Source organism: Manacus vitellinus, unplaced genomic scaffold (genome assembly GCF_001715985.3).
Source record: "Manacus vitellinus isolate BGI_N305 unplaced genomic scaffold, ASM171598v3 scaffold_24_pilon, whole genome shotgun sequence".
Classification (NCBI taxonomy): Eukaryota; Metazoa; Chordata; class Aves; order Passeriformes; family Pipridae; genus Manacus; species Manacus vitellinus.
The window spans coordinates 12,491,172-12,503,459 of NW_021939798.1; the positions used below are offsets into that span (position 1 = coordinate 12,491,172).

Sequence of the window (12,288 nt, forward strand, 5' to 3'; positions counted from 1 at the left end):
GCCCCGTGACCGTGTCTCCCGCAGGTGCTGTGCGTGACGGATGCGGTCCCCGAGCCGCGGAGCTGCCGGGCGCTGCCGGGAGTGCCCAGAGCTCTCCGGTGCAGGGCGGATGTGAGCGTGTCCTGGGACCCTGTGGAGTGTGCCGTGTCCTGAGCCGGCATTGGTGGCTCTGGGGAAATAATAAAAGTGCTTGGGCTGGCTCTGTCGTGTCTGTCCTGCAGGGCAGGGAGGTGCTGTGGGGTAGGGGGAGCCCACCTGGATCTGGGGAGCTCTGGGCTGCTGAGCATCCCCCCTCCCTCCGGCGGTGCCGAGGCTGCTCAGACACCCGGCAGAACAAAATCCCTGAGCCCCGAGGGCAGCCCAAGGCCTTGGGGGCTGCAGGACACAGTGTGGGGGGACAGAGGGGCTGGGCTGGACAGGGAGTGACCACAGGCATGGCGCTCCTGTCCCTTCACCCCAGTGACAGGAAGGCCGTGCTGACCCTGCGCTGCAGGAGACCCTGGGGCAGCTCCAGCAACAGGATATGGGCTCAGTGATGAGACAGGGAGGGCAGCAGCCCCCCAATACCAGCTGTTCCCTGGCAAGGGCATCCTTGGACAGGTACCCAGGGGGGGTACCTCGTCCCCAGGGTGAGGCCAGGAGCAGAGCACCCAATCTGGCTGCAGTCTCTGACCCCAGGAGGGTTCCCAGGGCTGTGCTGACCCCAGTGGCCACTGTGCTCGTTAGGAAAGGAGCCAAGGAGCTTCCCCCTTCAGCTGCAGACCTCACCCACCAAGGCCCTGACCTGCTGCACCATCCTTGGCATGGTCCAGCCCAGGTGGAGGCTGCTGGTGCTGCACCTGTGCAGGAACCTTGGTGGGCACCAGGGCCACCAACTGCCGCAGGGGACATGGCCCAGTGTCCCCACTGTGGGTGGGGGGCCAGCACGGTTATGGCCTGGACACCCCCAGGGGGGTCAGCATGGCACCGCAGGCCCCTGGTGCTGACTCCAGTCTCGGTGTTGAGCCCCTGCCTGCAGCCCCCCATCTGCAGCCCCGCTTTGGGGGGGTCTGGGCCAAAGCTGCTGCTCCCCTCAGCAGGGTCAGGGCTGTACTTACAGGCACTGGCTCCAGGGAACATGCACTGCAATCTCCTTCTGGGGAGGCTGCCCTGGGATGGGTGCTGGAACCAGGGTCTTAATCTGCACCTGGGGGATGTGGGGGAACCCCACAACTCAAAACAAAACAACCCCACAACAAACAAACCACAGAAAACAAAGTCACAAACTTGGAATTCAGGCTATTTTCCTGCACCCCCCCCTTTTAACTCCATATTCAATTGTGCCCCTGGGACTCGGGGGCTGTCAGTAAACAGCTCAGCAGAAGAGCCCAGAGGCACTTGGAGGAAGAAACATCATATGTCAAAAGTTCTCAAAGTAAACTCAGCAGCAGTTCCGGAGGCCCCGAGGAACAGCAGCTCCAGCTGAGCCAGAGGGGCTGACATCCCCACACAAATGAGTTCCACCCGCAGCACCCACCCGGCGACAGCGGCAATTAAATGCTTCTGTCATTTTTTAATACCAGCGGTACCTGCCTTGTCCTGGGGGTGGCTCAGCGACGGGGTGGATGCGTCACCAGGGCTGAGCTGTTTGTCCTTAAGGACAAACTCCTCTGCAGCGCCCGTGGGAAGGGGCTGTGCACTGCAGAGGGTGAATTTGTGCATTCCACAGCTGGCAGACCCCAGGAAGGGACCGACAGCTCCAAGTCAGAGCTGCTGTGCCAGCCCTGGGACTGGGAGCTGCCATGCAGGGAACACGCTCAGCCCCAGCACGGTGGGGTCCCAGCACACATCCCCTGTACCCCCTTTCTGCTACCTGGGCTCGAGCCCTAAAGAGACCAGTGCACAACTCTTCAACATTTTATTAATGATCAGCAACAAAAGTTTACAACAGTGAGGACACCAGACCCAGCCTGGCAGGACTGTCTGGCCCAGTGCAGGGAGCAGCTCAGGATGCCCACCACAGCACCCTGGAATGTAAGAGGCAGAAGGGGCTCAGCCCAGCACCCATCCTCCTCAGGCCCTGTATCTCCACACAGGGGCACACGTGCTGCACATCAGTCCTCAGAAAACAACCCCAAAACTTCACCTGGCCAGGTCCCACCCTCATGTAACCCCTTGGGCACAAGATGGATTCCGGCAGCAGCAACAAGGGGGGTTCTGAGCACAGTCCACACAAGGCACCAGGTCCTGCTGTCTCGCAAATGGAAGAGCCTTTGGGAGAAGGTCCCAGGGTTCCCATGCCTTACGTGGAGAAATGCCTCAATTGAGGGTCCCTGCACCACCTGTCCCCTCAGCAGGTACCACCCACTGCCTGTCACTGAAGCAGCAAATGATCTGCCTTTATCCAGCTCAACCCAGAGTAGCTCTGGGTCTGCACAGGGGCACGAGCTGAGGAGAGGCAGCACAGTGGACCCCAGAGTCCAGAAGCACCTCCAGCAGCAGCACTGATGGCTCTAAGCAAAAGCTGCAGGAGGAACTGTGGGGGCCACATCCCCCCAGCCCAAGGCCACTCTCACTGTCAAGCCGCCCCCACCTCTGCCCAAGGGGCTGCTCTGGAATGCAGACCCCAGTCAGGACAGCCAAGTCTGGCAGGGCAGGGGGCCTGGGCAGCTGCTCCACTTCCCTCCTACTAAGAGCCAGAAATGGCAGAAGGTAAAAGCACATCAACATGTTAAAACATTAGTTATAATTAAAACCATTTTTTTGTCAAATCTCCTTCTGGGAAAGGGAACCGGGGCTGATTAACAGAGATAAAACTAGGCAGCGGGATCCCAACTCATTATGTCTGCGTAATTAGTGCAGGAGGAGCTAGGACAGCAGAGGGGAGGACAGCACATCCTGCGTGCTGTTGCTCCCGCAGAGGGCGAGGCTGCAGCGCTCTGTGGCCCACACGTCCACGCTCTGCAGCCTAGTGCTTCTCCTCCTCCAGCCTCCTCATGGCCTCCAGTACAGCCAGCTCTTTCGCTTCCTTCTTCTGGTTCCGAGCTTCAAACTCCAGCCTGCATCAATCACACAATGCCTTGAGATTCTCATCCATCCCCACCTCCTGTAGACAAAAGCACTTGGAGCAGGAGAGCGCTGCCTTTTCCTATGCTATTCTGTTCTGAGAGCACTTCAGAAACCCTCCTGGGGCCCCCAGACTCTTCCACAGCCTCTCCCAGAGGTCCCCATGGCTGTTGACATGACTGCAGTCCTGGGCTCCCACACTACTTCTCCCTCTGTGGAAAAAGCTACTATTCTGTTCTTGGTCTGTCCTGGGACATCTCAAATAGTAACACCAAAAATCAAATTTACCACTGATCTGAGCCAAGGTCGCTGAAGGTGAAGAGCTCAGGCCTAAAACAGCAAAGCTCTGAAGGAAGTAACATGCTCTTTTGCATAGGATACAGCAAGGAAATTTACCATTAATAAAGAAAAAAAACCACAAAAAATATGCCGTTCAGCACATTCTGACACAGCAGAGTTCAGCTGTTCCTTTCCCTTGTGGTACATCCACACTTAAAGCCTGCCCGAGCCATGGAAAAGGAAGGACCAGTTTGCTGACTCTGTGCCTTTAGACAACCCCTTCTCTCCCCATTTGATCCCATTAATCAATCCCCAGACACTCTGGACAGAACAGTATGTGACAGAAGTGAGAGATGAAGACATCCAACCTGTTCTTTATGATTCTTTGCACAATTAGATCTGTGGTGAGATTGCTGCCACTGTCCACCAGCTGGAAAATGCCACGTCGCTTCGGCTCCTGTGAACAGACACAGCACTGGGCTGTGAAAACACGCGGGACCTGGGTGTGCAGCTCAGCAGTGACAGCTGAGCACGCTGTGGCAGGTCCTGCAGTGCCCAGCCAGGCAGGATGCACAACGATCTCCTCAGAGGCAGAACATGTACATGGAAGCTGCCCAGGTCTGGCACAGAGCAAAGCACACAGATTTTCTCACCCTGCCATGAAGGCATCAGAAACAGGCAGTGCAAAACAGTGCCTGTAAGAGTGGAGATGCTGGGAATGATTTACAGACTCTGCTCCAAGGAGCTGCCCTCAGGGGTAGATAAAAACCAGCATCATCTGCCACAGCCCTGCCCATGCAGCATCCTCTGCAATACACCTTCTCAGCCCAGGAACTCAACCAGAGCCAGGCTGTGTCTACCAAATGCTGACAAAGCAGCTGGTACCTTACCTCATAGGGATCAGAACCGTCCTTGTCTGGCACCACCTCAGTCATCCCATGACACACAAGTGTTACCTGGAGAAGGACACAAAGTTGCTGACAAGATCCAAAAGATGACAGGGACATTCCCTGCCACTGCTTCCACTAAACACAGCGTGGAGATCAGCAAAGCCACCCTCCTGCACCAGCCTGGCAGTGCCTCTGGAGCTCCCTGTAACCCACTGAGCAGGACACCTCCCTCTTACACCCCTGTGTTGTCCTGCATCACTTTACCTCCCCAAGCATGTCACACACCAGCATCTTCATGTCCATCTGTATGCAAGGACTCACCCTGAAGTGATCCAACAGATCAGCAGTGACAGCATAGGGAGCTCCAATCACCACCTCCGAGACGTACTAGAAAAGGAACCAGTTAAGAGTCCAGATTTGAAAAAACCCCAATCAAACAAAACCCAAAAACCCACAAGCCAGAGGCCACCTGCTTCCTAAAGAGACCTGAGCAGGTCACCTGCTATATGGTCAGGAACTTGAATAAGGGAACGGGGAAGTAGGTTCAGCAGGCACTGCTTGTCACACAGCAGCTTTTTGTTCCCCTAAAAAATGTCCTTTCCATGCCTGTAGAACAAATCTGAAAAGCTAATTGCTCAGGGCACACGTTTCTGGGGCTCCCCATGTTTCTGTCTCAGGACTTTTCTCCCCTGCTGCAGGGAGCAGAGAGTTTTCTACCAGCATGTCTGTCTGTGAGGAGCCATGCAGCCTCTGCTGCCCTGGCAGAGCAGCCAGACAGGTCACGAACTCAGGTCAGCCAGAATGGCACAGGAGCTCAGTGGAGCCTCCCAAGAGCTCATCAGCACCTCTGGCAGCCTCAAGTGATCCATGACAGAGGTGCCTTCTCTGTGCACACCAAGGAACTCACGCGAGATCACTGGGCACAGGTGAATACCACTGAGCTCCAGGGAATTTCTGGAACAGCACAGAGGCACCCACTCACCCTGCAGGCCAGGACACTGAGGGTTCGCTCGTGGATGTTCATGATGGGATAGTTCTTCCCTTTGTAGCGATTCACCTCCTATGGCAAAGCACCAGGCACAGTCAGAAGAGAGAGAGAGCAACACGTTTCCCTCTTGCTCTCTCCCAAAATGAAATTCCTGTATTGGCCAATACATCCCTGTCCTGCCTCCCGGGGCACAGCCTGCCTGGTTCAGAGAACAGGGTCAAGCTGCTCTGCCTTTGGACAGGCTCTACACGGACCTGATCGAAGTGCAGCCCAACAATGATGTAGGGTTTCTCTGCCAGCTGGTGAACCTTCTCCAGGAAATCCACATGCCCAACATCTGCAGATCTGTTTAAGGAGTTGAAGCTCACATGGAAAATAAGGAGAGGAAGACAGAAACAGAGTCACTGCAAAATGACAGTGGGAGACAGGAATCCCAAGGATTTAACTCTTGCACTACTCATTGCCTATGTCCTAAGAACAGCCGCCACCTCTCTCTGCAGGCTCCATGGATTCTGGGCAAAAGCCAGAGATCTTTTCAGCTCCACCTTACATGGATTCAGCTTTGCCTCTGTCCAGAATTTCTACCTGTTCCAGATGTTCTGGCACAAAGCCTCAAAGCTTGTCCCAGGGATGGAGTGTCAGCTCCATGTGCCCTGTTGCAGTGCCTTGGTCTATGGCAGCCAGTCCTCACCACAATCACTAGAGCACTGAGAGTATCCAACTACCATCCTGAAATCCTCAATAGCCACAGATCTCTCCAGAGAAGAGCTATAGCTCCTTTCTCAGAGTCCTGTGACTAAGAAACTGCCAGAAAGAATTCACTCCTGCCTCCTCCCCCTCACATACAGCTACAGAAAAAATAAAAAAGAAAAAAAAGGCAAATATCCAGTCAGGTGCCTCCTAACACGAAAACATCAAAGACAGAGCAGTGTTGTGACAAAACAGAGTCAAGGATACGGAACAGGTCGAAGGCTCCAGCCACGTAGATGATGGTGTCTCCTGGCTCTGGCTCCTTCCCTGAGGCAAACTGGATGATCTTCTGGGATGTCTGCAGGAACTGGGAGACACCAGTCCAAGGACTGTGACCTTTGGGCCCCTGTGGAAACACACGCCAGACATGGTTTCTTTTTGGGCTCCATGAGGGGGCTTGGACAACTGAGAGCACAGCGCCGGGCAATCTGCTCGCCTGAATTTTCTGGCAACTGTCACAAAAACTCCCAGCGGCTTGGACTTTCTACATTCCTGGCATCAAATATTTAGGTAATCTCACAAAAGCCCTTTATGCTCTGACTAAATCATCCCCTCAGCAGCCAGCTAACGGAGGTGCCGAGAAGAAAGCTCAGGAAGGAGGAAGGCAACAGGGCAGGCTCGAATTTTCAGGAGAGGTGAGGCATGCTCAGGAAACAAACACACGACCTACCTACACTCTGCCAAGTCTCGGGGCACCTGTCTGGCCAGGCTGGGAGGGGATCACCTCAGCTCCAAGGATGAAGTTCGGTCCCCATCACGTGGCAGTTGTGCAAACAGCCACTAAAGTCACTCTCTCTGCTCCCCAAAGCTATTCCACGGGATTTGGCAGGACACAGACATTGCAGCCAAGGCCAGGGCAGGCCGTGCAAAGGGCAGCATGCAGACAGCTCAGCTCTTGGGGTCATTCAGGGTACCCAGTGCCCTGCTCCATTCTCCCCACATCCAAGCCCCAGGAAATGGCCATGCTGGAGCAACATGCCCCACACCACCTGCTCAAAGAACCCAGTGTGGGGGGGAACTAAGGATGATTCAGCCAGGCCAGCAAACACCCTGTGAGTAAAAAAGACTGGCGCGAGCTGCAGGTGCAGCTCGTTAACCAGGGACAATCCAGCTCCCAGGGAGACAAACAGGGCTGATGGCTCTTTAGAGGCAGTGTGAGCTGAGAGCTGGACCCTGGAGCTCTGCAGCACAGCGTGGCCAACCCAAGGCAACACCTCCAAAACAACACGACCACTGGAAGAAGCATCTACAGAGGCTGTCCCTGTGCTGGAACCATGGGCACATGGATCCCAGGGGAAGCAGCGCAAAGGAATTTACAAGGAATTTACAAGCAAGGAAAGAACCCAGCACAGGCTCAGCAGGTCCTGCTGAAGGACAGCTCAGGTGCTGCCCTGTGCCACACCTGCCCGTCGCACCCACGGCAGGCACTACCTTATGGGGGCAGCAGACATTTACCAAGACATTACTGCTTCATGTGGAGGAACAAACAAGCCTGCAATAGGCCAGAAAGCACATTGGAAATCCTTCTTAGGCAGGACAAAACCAGACGTCCACAACCAAAACTCACATTACCTTCCCAAAGTTGTCAGTGTGCTTCCGATAGTCTAGGTCCTCATCCTGAAGGGAGATAAAGAGTCAAAATGTTTAAGCACTCGCACAGCTCGTCCAACCAAGATATGCTTGTGTGTGGGAAGTGCTGGGAAGGCAAGGCTCAAACTGTACACCATGGACTCATGGCACTGAATGCTGACAAACTGGTTAATACCTAAACCAGAGTCGTGTCCCAGCATGAGTCAGAGGAAATATCTCCTTATCTGATCCCAGCCTGGTACCATCAGCAAAGGTGATTCTTGCCCAGCCTGCAGCCCCAACAGTGCTGCACACCTGCATCCTCCCTCAGCCAGGAGAGCCCCTGACAGGACAGCATCCCTCCTCCTGCCAAAGACCCTCACAAGAGCCAGGCTCGGGTCTCTGCAGCAGCCAGCAGCACTAGGCAGATCTCGGTGTGAACTCACATGTTACAGCTAAGCCAACCTAACAGCTCAGCACGCCAAAACGTCTCCCTCTGCCCCTGAATTGTCCTGTGAGTCTCTCATCTTCTCCCTGCAGTTATCCAGGTGATTCCATTCATGGATTGCTTCATTACTAGTAATCGACTCATTAACCAACATAAAACCACTTCCTTTACTTTCCCCTGGTTAGGTTAGCTCCCAACCAGAGAGTGAGCTGACAAGACTCAAGAAAGGTCTGATCAGACTAGAGACAGCAGAAGGCAGAAGGATGAAGCTCAGTGGGAAGGGAGAGGAGTTTCCAACTGTGGCAGCACCAGGCTGACAGATCGATGTGGCTGCACTGTGTTGTTCCACGCTGGGAGAGGCCGTCGGCTGGCCTGCAGTTCCCCTCACGTTCCCAAAGCCCACACAGATCACGAGGCATCCCAGCCTTTATCCTGCCACACCTTCCCAAAGCAGCACGTGCTGGGATCGCACTGTGATCTCAGACAGGCTTAAGCAAACATAAGCAGGTTGTTTTGCTGCCGCTGCCCATAATCAGCTTGCCCATTCTCCATGCACCTGGGAGCCAGGCCCAGGAGCTCTACTGCTGTTTGGGACAGCAAAAGGGAAGAGCTGGCACATGCCCTGGACTCCACCTCCCACCCAAAGCCCTCTGACTCACTATGTTGCTGTGGTGAGCTTTAGTCATGAGCAGCATGCGGCCAACAAGGTCAGTGGTGGACACACCTTGGGTACGTTTGCATTCCCTGCAAGAGACAAGCAAAGGATGAAGCAGAAGCCGTGGGATAGTGTATGCCTCTGTCTTCCCAGCATTACCACAGGAACACCTGTGACACTTGATAAATCCAAACCAGGGGCTGTCCTGAGAAAGCCTTCTTTCTCCCTACTCCTAGTATCAAGTATAGCATTCATTTGCTGAGCCTCTGCATCCCTCTCACGCCATGGCAACTGCTCACAAGAGGAACACTTCCCTTGGCCAGACTTCCCAACAGAGCCAATTCCTGGTGAAGCTCCAAAACCAGAACCAGCATCTGCCAGGAACTGGACGGTCCCCTCGGGCAGGGCTGTCTGCCCCACTTCCCTGAAGCCAAAATGCTCAGAGCAACTGAAGCTCTGACACACGTATAGATAAGTTCAGGTGTGACCTGAAGACAGCTGTGTTTCATCTGACTTCCCTCCAGGGCATGAAATCCCAGAAACTGCCCAAACCAGGATAAGAAGGTAAGCAGCAATAGGTTACCTGTATCGCCCTGACGTCTTCACTTCCTCATAGGTGTCCTTGCCATCAATAGTTAAGGTGATGTCATCTACAGAGAGAGAAAAGCCACAGAACTGTGCCCCAAGCCCTCCTGCACAAAAGCAGCAGCTGAGCAGGTCCCACATGTGAGCCAGACCAGAGCTCTGCAATCCAAATCCCTGCGTATACACGAGGGACACGTCCCGTGCCCCACAGAAATGCAGGGCTTTGTAAGACTACTGTGTCTGTGGAGACAAGGATATTCCTGGATGTTAAATGCCATTACCCATCTGGCCCACTGCTTTTTAGAGAGTCCAGAAAAGCTGAGCCGGGTGCCCTCGCACTGATCCAGCAGCAGGTACAGTTGATTTTTATTTGAATGACATTAAACAGGCACCATCCACCTTGGTGCTAAAAAGCACCTTTCAGCTCCTCTAGGACTAGTTTTAGCCGTTAGTTCATGTTACAAGTTTTCAGTCAATGGAACAGTCATCCAACAGAAAATTCTACTCCTCAATGATGGCATTTCCAGTGACATCCAGTGACTCTTCCACAGAAGTAATTCTGTTTCATCTCTGGCACATGGCTCCCAACTTCCTCTGCAGAAACACCTCTCACCTACTTTGATGATGGTACAAAACCTTCCCAAATGAATGCTAAGCTGGCTTCCCTTTGCCAAAACAGCTGGAAGGCAGAGCAGGCACTGGCAGCCCACAAGTGCTCCCACACAGTCAGGTGGCTCAGTCCTGCTCAGTTCTCCTAAAACCCCACACCCTCTCCTCGGGGCACAGAGACGGGAGGGAACACACTGCCAGCACAGGTCAGAGTGCCAGGAGAGAAGCACAAACAGTGGGGTTGCTGTCACTATCCCAGGTAAGCTCAGCTATTTCCAAACTCAGCTTTTACACAAACACAACTGGTAAAACTGCAGGAGCAAGGGTATTGGTCAGGGAGAAATATGGAATGATTTGGCAGAGGGGACAAATAAGGGCAGCTGGAGTAGAGACCATGAGCACTCCACTACTGCCACAACCCCTCACCAAGCCCTGTAAGGGGTCACGTACACCAGACACGTTCAGGGCAGGCAATTAAGTTAATGAGGAATTTTATAACCACCCTGCCCATGTGAAAAAGCATATCTATATTGTAAAGATTAAGGATTGATTTACATTTAATGAAACATTTAGCTTATCGATAGCAGGTGGCTAGGATCAGATGAGAGATATACAAAATGAGTCAAAGTACTCCTGGCCAAAGTAACAAAATTCCTTCAGAAGGACAAGGAGGAGGGGCTGAGGCTGAATGAGCGTCAGCAGCAGCACAGGAAGGGACAGAGTCCCACAGCAAGAATGTTTCCTCAGAACACTGGTTGTCTCCAGCAACTGTACACCAAAAAGTGTTCACAGTAAGAACTAGGTCTCTGGCCACACAGTCAGCTAAGCCCCTGAACAGCTTATTAGCCGGATAAAGAGAGAAGCTTTTCAAATCTGATCTCATCCCAGGATAAGTAGATATAAACATCATTGTATTTCTGCACGCTTACCTTTTCAAGTGTTTTTCACATTTAAGTTCTGTAAATGGCTTTCCCCATTTACACAAATTTCTGCTGCTGCTAAGGGCAACCTCAGGATAATTGTCAAACAACACATTTCACCTTGGTAAGTGAAAGGGCTGGTTAAAAGCAAGGGCTCTGGCCACTTTCAAGATGCTGAGCACACCGACACGTTTCTCCGGATCACCAGACCAGAAGCAGCTGTGCTGCCCAGTGCAGGTGTTGGGAAAGCAGAGCTCTGCACACTCCAGGTACCCCTGACCCACAATGCAGGTGTTGGGAAAGCAGAGCTCCATCTTTAGAGGCAGTGTGAGCTGAGAGCTCCCACTCCAGGTACCCCCGACCCCCAGCACCGGCCGGGATGTCGCCTGGTTCGCAGCAGGGCACCCTGGACACACGGCCCCCGAGGGCCCACGGCAGCACAGCCCCTGCCTCGAACACCACTCACCCCCATGCACACAGAAGTCACAGCTGTATTTGTCCAGGGTTTCCAGCGTGGTGACATAGGGAGCTCCGGGAGCAATCTCATCCACCCACTTGATGGCTTGCACCATTTTGTACCTTTCCTCCTGCGTAAAGACGGGGGGGCCCTTGTGCTTGGCAATCTCCTCTGGGGGAGAAACAAAAATCTAGTTAAAATCCAGTTAGAAGCACGTCCTGCAGCTACAGAGACCCTCAGCCACAGCAGCCTCATTCATTCCACGGGCAAGTGAACTTCACTGCAGGCTTATCCTCAGCTTTGGATCGGTCTCTGGTGACAAAGGAAGCCCCAGATAGATCAGAAAAGACTTTAATTTAGTTGCATTTCCTAAACATGTAACAAGGGCCCTGGAATTTACTTGAAAGGCAAAAGTCTTAGTGCTTCCTCTTGGGGAGATGAGCTGGGCATCCCGGCATCCCTCCAGGAGAAATTACCCTCTTAAACAGTAGCTTCAGACAACACTTAGTTCATGCTAGAAATTCTGCATCTATAAACCCATTTAAAATACATCTTCACATGCAAGAACTTGTTCCCATCACTTAAATTCCAGATGGGTTTTAAATGAGTTTTCTCCACACAGCAGCTTCTTTTGGAACATCAGTTTTTCAGCTAATACGAGCCAAACCAGACTGATTTTCAACTGGTTTAATTGTTTTTACAGCATGCAATGCAGATGACCCCTCAGAACCTGCAAGCTCTGACCTACCTAACCCTCACTCTGAAAGCATAACAGGGGTTACACTACTCCCTCACCCAGGGAAGGGACATTTTTCTCCTGGACACTGTTGCTCCTGGAACAGATGCAGGAAGAAAGGTGACCATATCAGGAGCTCTCGGTTCTCTCAGGGCTAACGCTGCTGGGTGATTTGAGGGGCTGCACGGGGTGAAACCTGGGAAAGTCTCTTACCATCTGTATGGACCCCAACGATCAGGTAATCGCCCATGGCCCGTGCCTGGCGCAGCTGGTTCGAGTGGCCATAGTGCACCATGTCATAGCTGGAACGAGAAGGGCCGGGTCAGCCCGGGCACACCGGGACGCACCTCGATGGGA

The 12,288-nt window shown here is 53.3% G+C and overlaps 1 protein-coding gene across 2 annotated transcripts; it reads right to left on the reverse strand.

Annotated features, from left to right (window-relative positions):
* Nucleotides 1-1,883: 1,883 nt before the first annotated feature.
* Nucleotides 1,884-12,276, reverse strand: PCYT2 (phosphate cytidylyltransferase 2, ethanolamine). 2 transcript variants are annotated; one of them, XM_008921784.2, is made up of 12 exons: nt 12,145-12,276; nt 11,205-11,366; nt 9,208-9,274; nt 8,629-8,713; nt 7,525-7,569; nt 6,160-6,298; nt 5,457-5,539; nt 5,197-5,274; nt 4,536-4,601; nt 4,215-4,280; nt 3,693-3,781; nt 1,884-3,038 (listed from the first exon to the last, which is right to left on the reverse strand). In XM_008921784.2, exons 1-12 carry the CDS (start codon nt 12,224-12,226, stop codon nt 2,948-2,950), a joined length of 1,053 nt encoding a protein of 350 aa, XP_008920032.1. In that variant the 5' UTR covers nt 12,227-12,276; the 3' UTR covers nt 1,884-2,947. The 2 variants fall into 2 exon arrangements, with proteins under 2 accessions (XP_008920032.1, XP_017928700.1); XM_018073211.2 differs by lacking the exon at nt 7,525-7,569.
* Nucleotides 12,277-12,288: the final 12 nt, after the last annotated feature.